The sequence below is a fragment of the Ornithorhynchus anatinus genome, chromosome 6, assembly GCF_004115215.2.
Source record: "Ornithorhynchus anatinus isolate Pmale09 chromosome 6, mOrnAna1.pri.v4, whole genome shotgun sequence".
Taxonomy (NCBI): domain Eukaryota; kingdom Metazoa; phylum Chordata; class Mammalia; order Monotremata; family Ornithorhynchidae; genus Ornithorhynchus; species Ornithorhynchus anatinus.
In genome coordinates this window covers 2174752-2192336 of record NC_041733.1, presented here as the reverse complement: position 1 = coordinate 2192336, position 17585 = coordinate 2174752, and the positions used below count along the sequence as shown (strand labels likewise).

The window sequence follows — 17585 nt, the reverse complement described above, 5'->3', positions numbered from 1 at the left end:
GAAAAAGCATGGGCTTGGGAGTCAGAGGACGTGGGTTCTAATCCCGGCTCCACCACTTGTCAGAAGTCACTTAGCTTCTCTGTGCCTCAGTTACCTCATCTGTAAAATGGGGATTAGAACTGTGAGCCCCATGGGGGACAGCCTGATGACCTTGTATCTACCCCAGTGTTTAGAACAGTGCTTGGCACATAGTAAGCACTTAACAAATACCATTATTATTATTATTTGTTATTACAATACAACCAAACTGTAGACATGGTCTCCAAAACACTTTCACATAAGTGATCTCACTTGATCTTCACAACAGCCTTGTGTAGGAGGGAGAGGCACATATCATGACCACCCCTTGACAGATGAGAAAACTGAGGTCTAGGGAAGTTGTGACTTGTTTGAAATTACCCCGGAGGCCAGGGACAGAGCTGAAACCACAACTCAGGTCTCCAGACTCCCAGATCTGGGCTCTCTCCACTAGCCCACACTGCCTCTCTCCCATCCCCCCTTTATTCATTAAACTCTGCTGCCTTGGCCTGTCACACCCATTTCAGCTCTCAGCTCCTGGCCACCCTCAGCAGTATGCAAAGTTGGTTAAGACTGGATGCTCCTGGCCTGGTGGAAAAAACTCTGAGTCTACAAGGAGGAGCAGCATGGCTCAGTGGAAAGAGCACGGGCTTTGGAGTCAGGGCTCATGAGTTTGAATCCCAGCTCTGCCACTTGTCGGCTGTGTGACTGTGGGCAAGTCACTTAACTTCTCTGTGCCTCAGTTACCTCATCTGTAAAATGGGGATTAAGACTGTGAGCCCCACGTGGGACAACCTGATTCCCCTATGTCTACCCCAGTGCTTAGAACAGTGCTCAGCACATAGTAAGCGCTTAACAAATACCAACATTATTATGTGCCAGTTTCAGCTCTGCCACTGGCCTGCTGTGTGACCTTGGGCAAGGCATTGCTCTCTCTGAGGCTTGTACTCCTTCTCTGTAAAAATATCTGATCTCCCCACTTCTTAGGTTGTAATCCTGTGTGGGTGTGGGCAGGAAACTTGGTTGTACTGCACTCTCCCAAGCGCTTGATACAGTGCTCTGAATGCAGTAAGCTCTCAGTAAATACCACCGATAAATCTACCCCACCATCTAACACAAGAGCCTATCTTGTGTCCAGCACAAATGAATTCATTCATTCATTCAATCATATTTATTGAGCACTTCCCGGGTGCAGAACACTGTACAATATAACAACAACAGACACTTTCCCGGCCCACAACGAACATAAAGTCTAGAGACCATTATGCTTAATTGGAGAATTAAAAGGATAGAGGACAGGAGGATTCCTAAATGTCCAACCACTTTAGGATGTAATGACTTACTCTTCCTCCACAGCTTTCTTTGTCCCCAATAATTTCCGCCATTTCTCCCAATGCTGAGCCATTTCCCATCTTGTACTGGGGCTGTGTGTGTGTGTGTTTGTGCGTGGTGTGATTGAACAGAACACTGTTTCTCTGGTCACTTCTGTAACTCGGGGAGGACATTCTGAATTCTAATCCAGCCCTCTAGTCTGCAAGGTCGTTGTGGGCAGGGAACGTGTCAGATTATTGTTCTATTGGAGTCTCCCAAATGCTTACAGTTTTTGCACACGGTAAATGCTCAATAAATACGATTGAATGAACTATGATTAAATGAACCCTCCGTGGTGCCGGGCACCCGATGATCTGAGCTGTGTCTGGCTCACCTGGGGCTCTCAGCGCTTACCTGGACCCGCTGATCAGAAAGGAAAGCTGCATTGTGCTGCTCCTGAGGATCTCCTCCTCTTTAAAAAAGGAAAATATGGAAACAGAATTTGAGTATTTGCTACTTTTCTATCTATTCTCTGCACTTATGGATTAGAAATGTGTTCATTTGCATATTCCATTCTTTATCCTACTTCTTCCTGATATACTTATATCAGGATAAGATATAGAGAAGCAGCGTGGCTCAGTGGAAATAGCACGGGCTTGGGAGTCAGAGGTCATGAGTTCGAATCCCGCCTCTACCACTTGTCAGCTGTGTGACTGTGGGCAAGTCACTTCACTTCTCTGTGCCTCAGTCACCTCATCTGTAAAATGGGGATTAACTGTGAGCCTCACGTGGGACAACCTGATTACCCTCTATCTACCTCAGCGCTTAGAACAGTGCTCTGCACATAGTAAGCGCTTAACAAATACCAACATTATTATTACTTGACCTATTTTCTGTTCTCCTGCTCATTCTATTTGTAAAGTTTTTGTCTTCTGAATCCCCTTCTGGATTGTGAGCTTCTTGCAGTCAGGGAATCTCCAAGGGAGGAGTTTAAGGGATGGAGATGGACTGTAAACTCATTGTGGGCTTACACTGTATTGTATTGTAATCTCCCAAGAGCTTAGTACAGTGCTCTGCACACATTAAGCGCTCTATTAATACGTTTGAATGAATGAAGATGGAAGGAATTGGTATTTAGGTATTCTCCAACCTTGAGGATTGGGTGAACAGGAAGACAACCAGCACACAGCTCCTCTAAATATCCCAGTTGTCCCTTGAAAAACAGTCCTGGATTGGGTTTACCGTCCTCAGCTAGGGCAATCCTCAGGGCCAATGATCTTTTTTCCAAAACCAGTTCCCCTAGCTGAAGGCCCAGGCTGGTCCCCACTAGAGATACAGGGGAGATGATTTGGGTCTAACCAGGAAACTGGTCCCCGGGAACTTCCAACATATCCATGGCCTAGTGGCAAGAGCCCGGGCTTGGGAATCAGAGGTTGTGTCTTGTCTGCTGTGTGATCTTGAGCAAGTCACTTAGCTTCTCTGTGCCTCATTTCCCTCATCTGTAAAATGGGGATTGAGACTATGAGCCCCATGTGGGACAGGGACTGATTATCTGATTGCATCTACCCCAGTGCTTAGAAAAGTGATTGGAAGTAAGCGCTTAACAAATACCATAATAATTATTATTATCCTTCTGTGGTCATCCAGGAAGGCCGACTCTCAGCCGGAGGCCCCACCCAGCCTGCTCAGGGATGATGAGGTGATACAAAGGAGGAAAAAATAGTTTCCCCTCCTCTAAACACCTCCAACCTCCTTCCCCTTGCCATCCAGCCGACCTGTTTTCCCAACCCCTGCCAAGGATGTAATCGGAGAGAGCTTACCCGCTTTGGCGGGACTTCTTATTTTTGCAGTAGTAGACCGTCTGCATGGTGACTGCCACGATCAAGGTGAGTGCCAGCCCGGGGAGGACAGCCACCAAAACCAGATCCAGCGTGTTCCAGGCCTGCTCACACTTGGTCCCCATGTACCAGTATTCTCCCCATTTACCTCTGGAGTTCTGGCACCTGAAAAGGCAGAGAAGGGAACCTCTAAGCCTCTTTGGCACTAGGGAAACTGCAAGGATGAGCCCAACCTCTTTCCTCTAAAACTTACGTCAATGTCAACACCACTGCCCAGTTTTCCTCATGTCCAGGCTTGGGCCCGCCCTGTCCTCCCTCTTCCTTTTTTTCATGGTATTTGTTAAGCGCTTACTACGTGCCAGGCATTGTTCTTAGCACTGGGGTAGATACAAGTTCATCAGGTTGGATACAGTCCATGTCCCACAAGGAGCTCACAGACTTAATCCCTGTTTTACAGATGAGGGACCTGAGGCCTAGTGAAGTGAAGTGATTTGCACAAGGTTATACAGTGGACAAGTGGCAGAGCTGGGATTAGAACCCAGGTCCTTCTGACTCCCAGGCCTATGCTCTACCCACTAGGTCACACTACTTCTCCCTGCTCCAACTCTCCTGGCTCCTGTCATCTTGGACCTTAAGGAACTAGAAGTAGGTTGTGGTTGGCACAGAACCCCCATCTCCTGTCTAGTTGCCATATTGGCCACGGAGTCGGGATAACAGTGCCCAGATTTTAGGCAGGTTTAGGGGCAAAGTCCTGGAATGACCCCACCAACTGGGCCCCTTTTGTAGCCCCCCCCCCACCTTATCTTTCCAAGATGGCCTCCGTGTCTGGAGATTTGAGGTGGTGGTTGGGGAGGTGCCTTCAGAACTCACACGGCTCAGTGGAAAGAGCCCAGGCTTGGGAGTCAGAGGTCATAGGTTCGAATCCCAGCTCTGCCACTTGTCAGCTGTGTGACTGTGGGCAAGCCATTTCACTTCTCTGTGCCTCAGTTCCCTCATCTATAAAATGGGGATTAACTCTGAGCCTCACGTGGGCCAACCTGATTCCCCTGTATCTACCCCAGCACTTAGAACAGTGCCCTGCACATAGTAAGCGCTTAACAAATACCAACATTATTATTATTATTAACTCACACGAAACTGGTGCTTCCTGCCCGTGGTCCCCTGGCTCCGTGAAGGAGTCAGTGGGACGAGGGGAAGCCACGGCTGTGGGAGTCAGAAGGACCTGGGTTCTAATCCCAGCTCTGCCACTTGTCTGCTGTGTGACCGTGTGGACGAGTCCCTTCACTTCTCTGGGCCTCAGTTTTTATCTTACGCTGTCGAGTTATCTCCGACCCATAGCGACTGCATGGATGCATCTATCTCAGAACCCCCCACCTCCATCTGCCATTGTTCTGGTAGTGGATCCATAGAGTTTTCTTGGTAAAAATATGGGATTGATTTATCATCGCTTCCTTCCCTGCAGTAGACTTGAGTCTCTGCCCTTGATCTCTCCCATGCCGCTGCTGCCCAGGACAGGGGAGTTTTGACTTGTAGCAGATGGCCTTCCCCTAGCTAGCCACTGCCCAAGCTAGGAATGGAAGGGGTAGGCCTCTGCTTGACTCTCCCTCACGCAGCCAAAACTGGTAAAGTACTGGAAACTCTCCAGGTGCCATCCTTTGGCGGGGGAAGGGGGGGGGTGGGGGTGGGGACTTCAGTTACCTCATCTGTAAAACGGGGATTTAGAGTGTGAGCCCCATGCGGGACAGGGAATGTGCCCAAACTGATTAGCTTGTATCTACCCTAGAGCTGAGAACAGTGCTTAGCACACAGTAAGCACTTAACAAGTACCATTATTATTATTATTATTATTACTCTTAATAAAAAAGCCTTGAAGACCACTACCATTTAGGCTTCTGAGGATGTACCCTTCCTTTCTTGTCCCATTACCCACTGGGAAAGGGAAATTGAACCTGTTTCTGCTGAGCAGAATGTTTCAGGGTTGGGCTGAGGTGACAATTAGGGCTGTGGGGCAGTTGGAGGGGCTGGTGGCGGTTGAGGGGGGGCTCCTGTACTCCCACTCCCTTCCGTGTTTCCCTTTCACTTGAATTTACCCCCTTTATTCACCCTTCCCCCAGCACTGGTGTACACAGTTAATACCATCATTACCATCATTAATAAATCATTAATGCCATCATTAATAAATCCCACTAATGGACTGATTGGGCAGTTGGAGTAGCTTGCGGCAGTTGGGGGTTTTGGAAGGCTGGGGAGCCATGGCGGTTGGTAGCTGAGCTGTACGTTATGTTGAGAGAAGATCTGTCGCCCCCCCCTCCCTGCGTCCCTCCTCTGCATCACCGCTCCCCTCTCCTCACGTCCGACCTCCCGCCTCATGCCATTTTCCTCCCAATCTCCCTCCCGCCGCCATCGATCACTTCATGGTATTTACTGACTGTTCCCAAGTCCAAGTCTCCATCTCTTCTTCCTCTCCTCCTCCTCTTCGCCCTCCTTTTTCCCCTCTTCCTCCCCCATCTCCCCATTCTCCTCAGCGACAAAACACCCTCACTGCAACTGCCCAACCTCTCCCCCTGCCATAGATATTTTCTATAGGCGGGGTAGTTACAAACAGCCCCTTTTCGAAAACTGGCTGTTAGCGCTTCTCGGACCCAGGTTGCTGCTGGTAAATCTTTAATTTCTGCCACTGGCCTTGCCTCAGGAAGTCACAGCCATTCCTCTTGTCTGCCTTCTGAGGACAAGGCATCTCATACACCGAGACGACTACCATCATTTATCCCCAACGGACGCATTTCAGTGAGTGGAAGTTGTTAGTAGCCACGTATCCCAGGAAGAGTACTTACACAGGACGCCGAAACACTTACTGGCAAAAAGGCTTTTGATCTACGCAGGCGCAAGTGATACTTTTGGGGCAGAAATTTGTGGTGTTCCCATTGCAGGGGTCAAGGTTATTCACGTTCGTGCAATTGGCTGAGAGAAAAACGTTTTAAGAGCATTAGCAATCCTCAACAACAGCATTTATTGAGCACCTATTGCGGGGAGAGAGTTGTACTAATGCAGTGTGGCTCAGTGGAAAGAGCCCAGGCTTGGGAGTCAGAGGTCATGGGTTCTAATCTCGGCTCCGCCGCTTGTCAGCTGTGTGACCTTGGGCAAGTCACTTAACTTCTCTGTGCCTCAGTTATGTCATCTGTAAATTGGGGATTAAGACTGTGAGCCCCACGTGGGACAACCTGATCACCTTCTATCACCCCTGTGCTTAGAACAGTGCTTTGCACATAGTAAGCGCTTAACAAATACCATCATTATTATTATTTCACAGAGGAAAAAGACACAGTCCCTACCCCAAGGAGCTTCCTTCAAGATGCCTCCTGCTGGAGTGAGATAACTACGGGCTACTTGTTTTGCTGCCAGCTGTCGATTATCTGCACTAATGGAGAAGAGGAATAGCACTGAAAATCCAAAATTGGAAGAGCGGCATAGACTTCAAAGGGGAGGAAGGGACCCGCTTGAGTCAGACAAGTAATTTGGTTCATTCATTCATTCAGTCATATTTATTACTGTGTGCACAGCACTGTACAAAGTGCTTGGGAGAGTACGATATAGTAATAAATGTCACCCACGTCCTACCTCTGGCCTGGAACACCCTCCCTCCTCAAATCTGCCAACAGTCACTTTTCCCCCCTTCAAAGCTCTACTGAAGGCTCACCTCCAAGAGGTCTTCCCAGACTAATCCCCCTCTTCCTCAGCTCCCCCTTCTTTCCGCGTCACCTCGACTCATTCCCCTCCCTCTTCCCGCTCTCTCCCCACCCAACAGCACTTATGTATATATGTGTACATATATATGTATAATTCTCTTTATTTATATTGATGCCTGCTTACTTCTTTTGATGTCTGTCTCCCCCACTCTAGACTGTATGTCCGTTGTGGACAGGGATTGTCTCTATTGCTGTATTGTATTTTTCCAGTGCTCTGCTCAGAGTAAGTGCTCAATAATGATTATTGTGACTGAATTATTATTATGATTGAATGAATGAATAAACAGACATATTCCCTGCCCACAGCGAGCTTGCAGCCTAGAGGCGGAGACTGACATTAATAGAGATAAATTACAGATTTGTACCTAAGTGTCGTGGGGCTGTGATGGGGGATGAATAAAGGGAGCAAGTCAGGGCCATCCTGAAGGGAGTGGGAGAAGAGGAAAGGAGGACTTAGTCAGGGAAGGCCTCTTGGAGGAGATGTGCCTTCAATAAGGCTTTGAAGTAGGGGAGAGTCATTGTAGGATTTGAGTTGGGAGGGCATTCCAGAGGCAGGACATGGCCTGGGGGTCAGTGGTGAGACAGGCAAGATCGAGGCACAGTGAGAAGGTTAGCACTAGAGGAGCAAAGTGTGCAGGCTGGGTTATAGAAGGAGAGAAGTGAGGTGAGGTAGGAGGAGCAGGAAAGGTGATGGACTGCTTTAAAGCCAATAGTGAGGAGTTTTTGTTTGATGCGGAAGTGGTCGGGCAACCACTATAGTTTTTTTGAGGAGTGGGGTGACATGTTCTGAACATTTTTGTAGAAACCTATCTAAGCAGCAGAGCGAAGTGTGGATTGGCTTGGGGAGAGATAGGAAGCTGGGAGGTCAGCAAGGAGGCTGATGCAGCAATCCAGGTGGCATAGGATGAATGATTGTATTAACACGGTAGCAGTTTGGATGGAGAGGAAGGGATGGATTTTAGCTACGTCATGAAGGTGGGACCAGTAGGATTTAGTGGATATCTGGGTTGAGTGAGAGAGAGGAGTCAAAGAGAACGCCAAGGTTATGGGCTTGTGAGAAAGGAAGGATGGTGGTGTTGTCTACAGTGATGGGAAAGTCAGGGGGAGGACAGGATTTGGAAGGGAAGATAAGGAGCTCTGTTGTGGACACTTTAGGTTTGAGGTGACGGGAGGACACCTCACCTTGCACTAGCAGAAGGGAGGAGCAGCACCGATAATCCACAATTGGAAGAGCGGCATGGTCTTGGAAGACGCAGAAGGGACCCTCTTGAGTCAAACAAGTGATTTGGTTCATTCATTCAATCAGTCATATTTATTGAATGCTTATTGTGTGCTGAGCACTGTACTAAGTGCTTGGAAGAGGACAATATAACAATAAACAGACACATTCCCCAAACCCAGAAAGTTTACAGTCCAGAGGGGGAGACAGACATTAATAGAAATAAATAAATTACAGACATGTACATAAGTGTTGTGGGGCTGAGGGGGGATGAATAAAGGGAGCAAGTCAGGGCGAACCGGAAGGGAGTGGGAGAAGAAGAAAGGAGGATTTAGTCAGGGAAAGCTTCTTGGAGGAGATGAGCCTTCAGTAAGGCTTTGAAGGGAGAGAGAGTAAATGTCTACTGGATTTGAGGAGCGAAGGTGTTCCAGGGCAGAGGCAGGACCAGGGTGAGGGGTCGGGGGCAAGATAGATGAGATTGAAGTACAGTGAGAAGGTTGGCATTAGAGGAGTGAAGGGTGTGAGCTGGATTGTAGTAGGAAAGTAGCAAGGCGAGGTAGGAGGGGCCAAGGTGATGAGTTTAGACTGTGAGCCGGTTATTGGGCAGAGATTGTCTCTGTTGCCGAATTGTACATTCCAAGTGCTTAGAATAGTGATCTGCACATAGTAAACGCTCAATAAATACTACTGAATGAATGAATGAGTACTTTAAAGCCCATGGCGACGGGTTTTTGTTTGATGTGGAGGTGGATGGGCAACCACCGGAGGTTCCCGAGGAGTGGGGAAACATGACCTGAACGTTATTCATGTAGAAAAATAATCTGGGCAGCAGAGTGAAGTATGGACTGGAGAGAGATGGGATGCTGGGAGGTCACAAAGGAGGCCTATACAGAAATCAAGGCAGGATAGGATAAGTGATTGGATTAATTTAGGCCAGGGTTGGGCTTGGAAACAATCCACTACTTACCTTTGGGGCAAGTTATTTACTTTACCTCAGTTACCTCATCTGTAACATGGAGATTAAGACTGTGAGCCCCATGTGGGACATGGACTGTGTCTAATCTGATTAGCTTGTATTGCATCATCAGACTGTAAACTCATTGTGAGCAAGGAATGTGTCTTATTATTATACTGTACTCTCCCGAGTACTTACTACAGTACGTAAGCGCTTACACAGTAAATGCCCAATAAATATGGTTGACTGACTATGCACTTAGATCTGTGACCTTTGAGCATTTGATATTTGCCCGAACCCCACACCACTTAGGTGCATATCTTTAAATTATATATGATAAATTATTTATATTACTGTATGTCTTTACCTCTAGGCTATAAGCTCGTTATGGGCAGGGAATGTGTCTGCTAATTCTGTTGTATTCTCCCAGATGATTAGAACAACGTTCTGCACATAATAAGCTCTCAATAAATACAATTGATTGATCTACCCCAGTGCTCAGTACAGCGCCTGGGACATGAGTGCTTAACAAATACCAATAAAAAAAGTCAGAGGGGAGGCAAGCCACAGATTCATGAGCGCTTTTAAAAATAAAAATCCAACGTGGATAATCAGCCAGTTCAAAAACCACCCCCGTGGACCTGAGCTGATGATCCTAAAGAATTCTAAAAAAGCACAGATGTAAATCAAAATCACACAGTGGCAATTCTTGAGGAGGGTCTTGTCTCCTCATTCCAAGAAAGGCAAGTTCTTTCCTCTCCATCCTGGGAGATCAGGAAGACTTCACAGCGGACCAAAGAATGTCAGCAGGAAACTCCAAATGAGGCACCACCTGTTTTTTATTGCCCCTGTGTCAGGCTGTTCCACTTGCTGACTCAGTCTTGTCCCATGGAAGGGACAGATAATTTCCCTCGAGCACCCTGACCGCATGCGGAACCCAGCGCACCGTATCGGCGCTACAAGAAAACAGAATCAAAACAAGGGAAAGAAAAGGACGAGAAGAAGAACACAGCAAGATGGGGATGGCCTCAATCAATCAACCAATCAGTGGTATTTTCTGAGTGCTTACTATGTGCAGAGCACTATACTAAGCGCTTGGGAGAGTATAGTCCAACAGAATTAGCGGACACAGTCAATGCCCATAGCGAGTATACTGGTGGACAAACTAACAGGCACATCTAAACCGGGTACTGTTTTGGCAATGGCTTGCTGAGTCTCCTGTAGAAGTCTTACATCCTAATTTCTTTTCTTGTGACTCCCTTCTTAAGAACCCAAACTGCATAATTTCTCAGGCCCTGCGCAACCCTGCTCAGAACAAACGTGCAACTTCTCAACCGGTTTGCTTTCGTTGTCCCTCTTGATTGGACCCCACACCTGAAACTATTTTTCTAGGCGCAATTAAACCTAGAAAAATATAGAGATAAAGTACCATCCGACCCACAAAGCCAACAGAACCATAGTAAAACTTGAGATTAGTTCGGGACAATTTGAGAACTAGCCACACACAGCAATCGCGGCACCCAGGACACAGCACAGTGGTCAAGATGACCCCTTTGAGAGTAACAAATCTCATTTAACTCCTTCCCCCTTTTCTTTCTGCCACCCCCACCCATCATATTGAAAAGCCCAGGGAATCTATCATTAATAACATCATATTAATGCCCGTGGTACCAGGACTGCAGACCTTAGGGAAACTGTGTGGCCTAGTGGAAAGAGCACAGGCAAGGGAAGCAGAAGACCTGGATTCTAATCCCGGCTCCCGGCTGGGTGACCTCGGGCAACTCTTTTAACTTCTCTTGACCTCAGTTCTCTCATCTGCAAAATGGGGATTCAGTACCCATTCTCATTCTCCCTCCTACTTAGGCCCTGAGCCCCAGGTGGGACCTGATTATCTCTTATTTACCCCAGCTCTTATTACAGTGCTTGGCACATAATAAGCAACTAACAATTACCACAGTTTAACTGCACAGATCTGGTTACTTTCCAAACATTCCATCTTGATCTTCACTCCTTCTAAAATAACATCACGCAAACTCATCCTTCCTCTGGTCCCTGGTAGTCTGGAGGGTCGGGGAGGGTCTTACGTTGTGAATCTGCCAACTCCAGACTGCAGAAAAGCCACAGGACTAGAGGGAAGAGTATCTTGAAATCATTCATCGTGAGGGTACTCCCGGCAGAAACCACTGTGCATCTCCCAAGACTGGCCAGCAGTGGAAAGAATTGTCACCTGGTGATTTTGCCTTTATAGTTGATCAAAGAGCATGGATTTTGAACTTATTTTATAGTGTTGTCTGGAGAAAATTACTAATTAACCTGTCAGGAGCAGGTTCCTGCTATCTTGGGTTCCAGAATAGGACGAACATTTTGTGAAAATGTTTCCCCTAAAGCAGGGTGGTCTAGCGAAAAGAGCTCAGGCCTGGGAGTTAGAGGACCTTAACTCCCTTGTAACCTTGGGCAAGCCACTTAACTGCCTTGTAAACTTGGGTAAACCACTTCACTTCTCTGGGCCTCAGTTACCTCATCTATGAGTCCCATGTGGGACAGGGACTGTGTCCAACCCACTTGGCTTGTATCCACCCAGTGCCTGGCAAATAGTAAGCACTTAATAAATCCACTTAAGTTCACTGTGCCTCCATTCCTTCATCTGTGGAAGGGGGATGAAATACCAACTCCCTCCTACTAAAGACTGTGAGCCTAATGTGGGACCTGATCATCTTGTATCTACCCCAGCGCTTTGTACCATGCTTTACACGTAGTAAGCGCTTAACAAATACCACAATTATTATTAAAGCCGCATCCCAATTCATCTGTTCATCTTTGTTCTAGTATGTGAACCGCAATGTGTTTCTATAGAGGAAATTCTTGTGGGATGCTCCCAAACCAGGCATGGGGGGCACCTATTCCCAGTTTTGTTCTGGTGTCTACTTTTGGGTGAGCAAAGCAGTAAGGGCTTTGATTCTTACCTCCCTCTTCATCTGGGGGTGACTCACTTCTTGAAGCTCATTATGGGCAGGGAACATGTCTACCAACCCTGTAATATTATTATACTGTTCTCTTCCAAGTGCTTAGTACAGTGCTGTGCACACAGTAAGTGCTCAATAAATATGATTGATTGACAGATATTGTTAAATTATCCTCTCACTTTTCTTACCTTCTCTTTCCCTCCTTTTCCCTCCTTCTCCCCTCCCTCATTCTCTTCTCCCCCTTTCTCTTCCCCTCCTCTTCTTATGATTAATTCCTCCCCCTCCTCCTCCTCTTCCTCTTCCTCCTTTTCCTTCTCTTCCTTCTCCTCCTCTTACTTCTCCTACTTACCCTTTTCCTCCTCCTCCCCCTCCTTTTCAATCAATCGATCGATCCAATGAATCAATAGTATTTACTGAGCAATTACTGCGTGCAGAGCACTGTACTCAGCACTTGGGAGAGTACAATATAATGGAGTCTGCAGACACCATCCCTCCCCAGAGGAGCTTACAGACTAGTAGGGGAGGTAGGCGATAAAATAAATTACAGATAAGGGAAATGGCAAAGTATAAGGATAATTTACAAAAGTGTTGCAGGGCCGAGGGTGGGGTGACTATCAAGTGCTTAAGGGACATTGATCCAAGAGCAAACATGATGCAGAGGGGAGAGCAAACGGGTGGGGAAATGAGCACTTAATTAGGAAAGGCCTCTCGGAGGTGATGTCATTTCAGGAAGGCTCTGAAAGCAGGGAGAGCGGTTGTCTGCCATATATAAGAATAATAATAATTGTGATATTTGTTAAGTGCTATGTGCCAAGCACCTTTCTAAACACTGGGGTAGATATCAGATCATCAGGTGGGACACAGTCCCTGTCCCACACGGAGCACACAGTCTTCATCCCCGTTTTATAGATGAACTGAGGCACAGAGAAGTGAAGTGACTTGCCCTAAGTCACACAGCAGACACGTGATGGAGTCGAATTAGAACTCACATCCTCTGACTTCCAGGCCCGTGGTCTTTCCGGAAGGCCAAGGTGGCTCTAGCTAAGGGAGAGGGAGTTCTAGGCCAGAGAGAGGACACGGGCAAGGGGTCGGCAGTGAGATAGACGAGATGGAGGTCCAGTGAGAAGGTTACCACTGTCCTCATCTCCCCTTGCTCTGCTTTTTCTTCTCCTTCCTCTCCCCATCGTCCTCACCACTACATCACAGGAAGTAGAGCCTGGTGGAAAAAGCGAGGCTGTGGGAGTCACAAGCCTTAGGTGCCCATCCCGGCCCTGCCCCTGGTCTGCTGTGAGACCTAATGCCCCCAGGGGGGGTCTCTGTTTCCTCCCCTATAAAGTTTTTACAAAAGAATGGTAAAAACAGGCAACCTCCAGGATGTATTGTTAATTCATTTCTCTCCCTCGGTTGTTCTGGAAGCTGCCTCCGGAAGCGGAGGAGGATGAGTTACTGGCGGACAAGCTTGGCCCCTCCCCCTGGAGAAGGTCACTGTCTGCTCTGAGAAGGAAGGCAGACAACAAGGATCTAGCCTCACAAATCTGGACGGTTGCAGGATCCAGCACCCTAAGGGAAAGGTAAGGAGGATGCTGGGCCGTGGCGGGGGGAAGCTGAGGTTTGCCTGGGATAGCTGAACGGTAAATAACCGTTAAACCAATGTTGAGACTGGTTTGTTAGGTCTATATCCCATTTTGCTTCTAGATAATAATAATAAAAATAATAACTGTGGTATTTGTTAAGAACTTACTACTCGCCAGGAACTGTCCTAAGCGCTGGTGTGGCTAAGAGCAAATTAGGTTGGGCACAGTACCTGTCCCATGTGGGGTTCACAGTCTCAATCCCTATTTTACAGATGAAGTAACTGAGGCCCAGAGAAGTAACTTACACAAGGTCACACAGCGGGCAAGTGGAGGAACCAGGATTAGAACCCATGACCTCCTGACTCCTGACGGCCCTGGCTCTATTCACTACACCATCCAGATCTTAATCTCCCAATGAAATTGGGAGCCCCATAAAGAGGGCAGACTCTAAGGGCGTCAGTTTAGTGAACAGGTCTTCTTGCTTTTGATGTCCTCTGTTGCCTAAGTGAAAAAATGGACTTTGGACTTTAATTCTGCAACCATTATAATGACTGATCAGAGCGCTATGCGCTAAAGGAACATATAAAGCCCGAGAGGTCAAAGGGCAGTCATTTCATTTTTCCAGTATCTTGTCGTTGTCAGTTGTGTATTTATGTTTGTGCTTGGCTCTCACGGAATGTATACAGGATGAACACATTAAATTGTAGGTTCCTTGAGGGCAGGGACCTTATCTTCTATTTTAATTTGAATTCTCCCAAGCGTTCAGTCCAGTGGTCTATGCATAGGAGGCATCCAGTCCAGTGCTCTGAAGCTGGGGGAGCAGAGAGGACAGGGGAGTGAATCGAGCAGGGGGAGAGTCAGTCAGTCAATCATATTTATTGAGCGCTTACTGTGTGCAGAGCACTGTACTAAGCACTTGGGAGAGTACACCCCGTCCTCTGCTCCTCCCCCTTCCCCCTTCCCTTCCCCTCAGCACTGTGCTCATTTGTATATATTATTTATTACCCTATATATTTTGTTAATAAGGTGTACCTCCCCTTGATTCTATTTATCATGATGTTGTCTTGTTTTTGTTTTGTTCTGCTTTGCTCTGCTGTCTGTCTCCCCCGATTAGACTGTGAGCCTGTCACTAGGCTGGGATCGTCTCTATCTGTTGCCAAATTGTACATTCCAAGCACCTAGTACAGTGGTCTGCACCTAGTATGCACTCAATAAATACTATTGAATGAATGAATGAATACCAAAATAAACAGACATGTTCCCTACCCACCATGAGCTTACAGTCTAGAGGGAGAGCCTGGAGTCGGGAGCGGATCACACAATGTATAACTATTTTGCTTAGAAGACTTTTGAGAAGCAGCATGGCCTAGTGGATAGAGAGCTTGAGTTCTAATCTCAGTTCTGTCACATGTCTGCTGTGGGACCTTGGGCAAGTCATTTTACTTCTCTGGGCCTCAGTTCCCTCATCTGTAAAATGGGGATTGAGACTGTGAGCCCTATGTTGGATAGGGACTATGTAACTTGTATCTATCTTAATAATTAGTAGAGTGCCAGGCACATAGTAAATGCTGAAGAAATACCACAAAAAGGCAAGCTCTTAACAGGACACGTAGGACAGCATTGATATTTACTGAGTGCCTAATGAATGCAATATACTATATGATAGATGCCAAAACAGATTCCCTACCCACAAGGAGCTTACAATCTAATTACTAATAGGATAGGAAAAGAGTAGAACAACAATGCCAACATAAAATAATCAGTAGAAAATTGAACATACATTTGAAAATACACCAACATATATTAGAGATATAGTAATAATAATAATTGTGATATTTGTTAAGCACTTACTATGCATACTCCCTACCCACTAGGCCACGCTCCTTCTCAGTTCTGATTCCTGGATGACCTCAGGAATGCCCCTCTCTTTTCTGAATTATGCATTTTCCCCCCATTAAGTCATAAATGGAGCAACCAAAGATATTTCTGAATCACGGCGAGAGGGCGGGAGAGGAGAGGGAGGATCACTGCAGGTTGGTTGTTGCTAAGTTTTTTCCATCCCTGAGTTTCAAAGTTTGATTAAGATTGCTGTGCTCTTCCCAGGGTTTACAAACTCTGTGCACTCACCTTTTCCGTGGTTGCCCATTTGATTCCAGACACCTGCTCATTTGCTGCTAGTTTCCCCAGCAGTCCTGGATTCCTAATCTTTGCGACTCAGGCCCTGAAAGCAATCCATAAACTGATCGATGCTATTTACTGAGGGCTTACTGTGCGCAATGTGCTGTACTAAGCACTTGGGAAAGGAAAATAATAATAATAATGTTGGTATTTGTTAAGCGCTTACTATGTGCCAAACACCATTCTAAGCGCTGGGGTAGATACAAAGTAATCAGGTTGTCCCACGAGGGGCTCACAGTCTTCATCCCCATTTTACAGATGAGGTAACTGAGGCACAGAGAAATTAAATGACTTGCCCAAGGTCACATAGCTGACAAGTGGAAGAGCCGGGAATTCGTTCAGTAGTATTTATTGAGCACTTACTATGGGCAGAGCACTGTACTAAGCACTTGGAATGTACAATTCGGCAATAGATAGAGACAGTCCCTGCCCAATGATGGGCTCACAGTCTAAATGGGGGAGACAGACAGCAAAGCAAAACAGAACAAAACATAAACAAGACAACATCATCAAAATAACTAGAATCAAGGAGATATACACCTCATTAACAAAATAAATAGGGTAATAAATAACCTATACAAATAAGCACAGTGCTGAGGGGAGGGGAAAGGGGAAGAGCAGAGGGTGGGAGGGAGGGAAGAGGGGAGGAGGAGCAGAGGGAAAGGTGGGAATGTGGGAAGGTCTCCTGGAGGAGGTGAGCTCTCAGTAGGGCTTTGAAAAGGAGAAGAGAGTTATTTTGGCGGAGGTGAGGAGGGAGGGCGTTCTGGGACAGCAGTAGGACGTGGGCCAGGGGGTGACGGCGGGATAGGCGCAAACGGGGGATGGTGAGGAGGTGAGTGGCACAGGAGCAGAGTGTATGGGGTGGGCAGTAGAAAGAGAGAAAGGAGTTGAGTTCTGAAGCCAACAGTGAGGAGTTTTTGAGTCGTGCAAAGGTTGATAGGCAACCACTGGAGGTTTTTGAGGAGGGGAGTGACATGCCCAGAGCGTTTCTGTAGGAAGATGGTCTAGGCATCAGAATGAAGAATAGACGGGAGTGGGGAGAGACTGGAGAAGGGAGATCCAAGAGGAGGCTGACACAATAATTCAGCCGGGATATTATGAGAGCTTGTACCAGTACGATAGCCGTTTGGATGGAGAGGAAAGGGAGGTTCTTGGTGATATTGTGCAGGTGAGACCGGCAGGTGTTGGTGAGGGTTTGGATGTGTGGGGTGAATGAGACAGCTGAGTCAAGGGTGACTCCAAGGTTGCAGGCCTGTGAGACGGGAATGATGGTCACGCCCTCCACAGTGACGGGGAAGTCAGGGAGAGGACAGGGTTTGGGAGGGAAGATAAGGAGCTCAGTTTTAGACATGTTGAGTTTTAGGTGGCGGGCAGACATCCAGGTGGAGATATCCTGGAGGCAGGAGGAGATACGAGCCTGGAGGGAGGGGGAGAGAACCAGGAAGATGTAGATTTCAGTGTCATCGGCCTAGAGATGATAATTGAAGCCTTGGGAGCGAATGAGTTCACCAAGGGAGCGAGTATAGATGGAGAACAGAAGAGGGCCAAGAACTCATGACCTCTGACTCCCAAACCTGTGCTCTTTCCCCTAAGCCAAGCGGCTACCCCGGCATGTACAGTATTTGTTAAGCACTTACTATGTGCCAACCACTGTTCTAAGCGCTGGGGTAGGTACAAGGTAATCAGGTTGTCCCACCTGGAGCTCACAGTCTTAATCCCCATTTTACAAATGCAGTAACTTGGACACAGAGAAGTTAAGACAAGTGCCTTGGGTCACAGAGCA

At 47.1% G+C, this 17585-nt stretch overlaps 1 protein-coding gene and 1 long non-coding RNA gene across 3 annotated transcripts in view; one reads left to right on the top strand and one right to left on the bottom strand.

The window, feature by feature from the left end:
* Positions 1-17585, bottom strand: part of LOC107547279 — a 36645-nt gene that overhangs the window by 15256 nt on the left and 3804 nt on the right. The window contains exons 2-5 of one of the 2 annotated variants that reach the window (XM_029068114.2): positions 15752-15845; positions 6023-6128; positions 3150-3332; positions 1744-1801 (exon numbers count right to left, since the gene is read on the bottom strand). In XM_029068114.2, the coding sequence (XP_028923947.1) occupies positions 1744-1801; positions 3150-3332; positions 6023-6128; positions 15752-15770 (366 nt within the window). In that variant the 5' untranslated portion in view covers positions 15771-15845. The remainder of the gene's footprint in view (positions 1-1743; positions 1802-3149; positions 3333-6022; positions 6129-15751; positions 15846-17585) is intronic. The other variant, XM_029068113.2, reaches the window with a different exon arrangement.
* Positions 5438-6748, top strand: LOC120638463. The gene is made up of 3 exons (XR_005660134.1): positions 5438-5584; positions 5860-5954; positions 6478-6748. It is a non-coding gene; the product is annotated as an uncharacterized LOC120638463 (long non-coding RNA).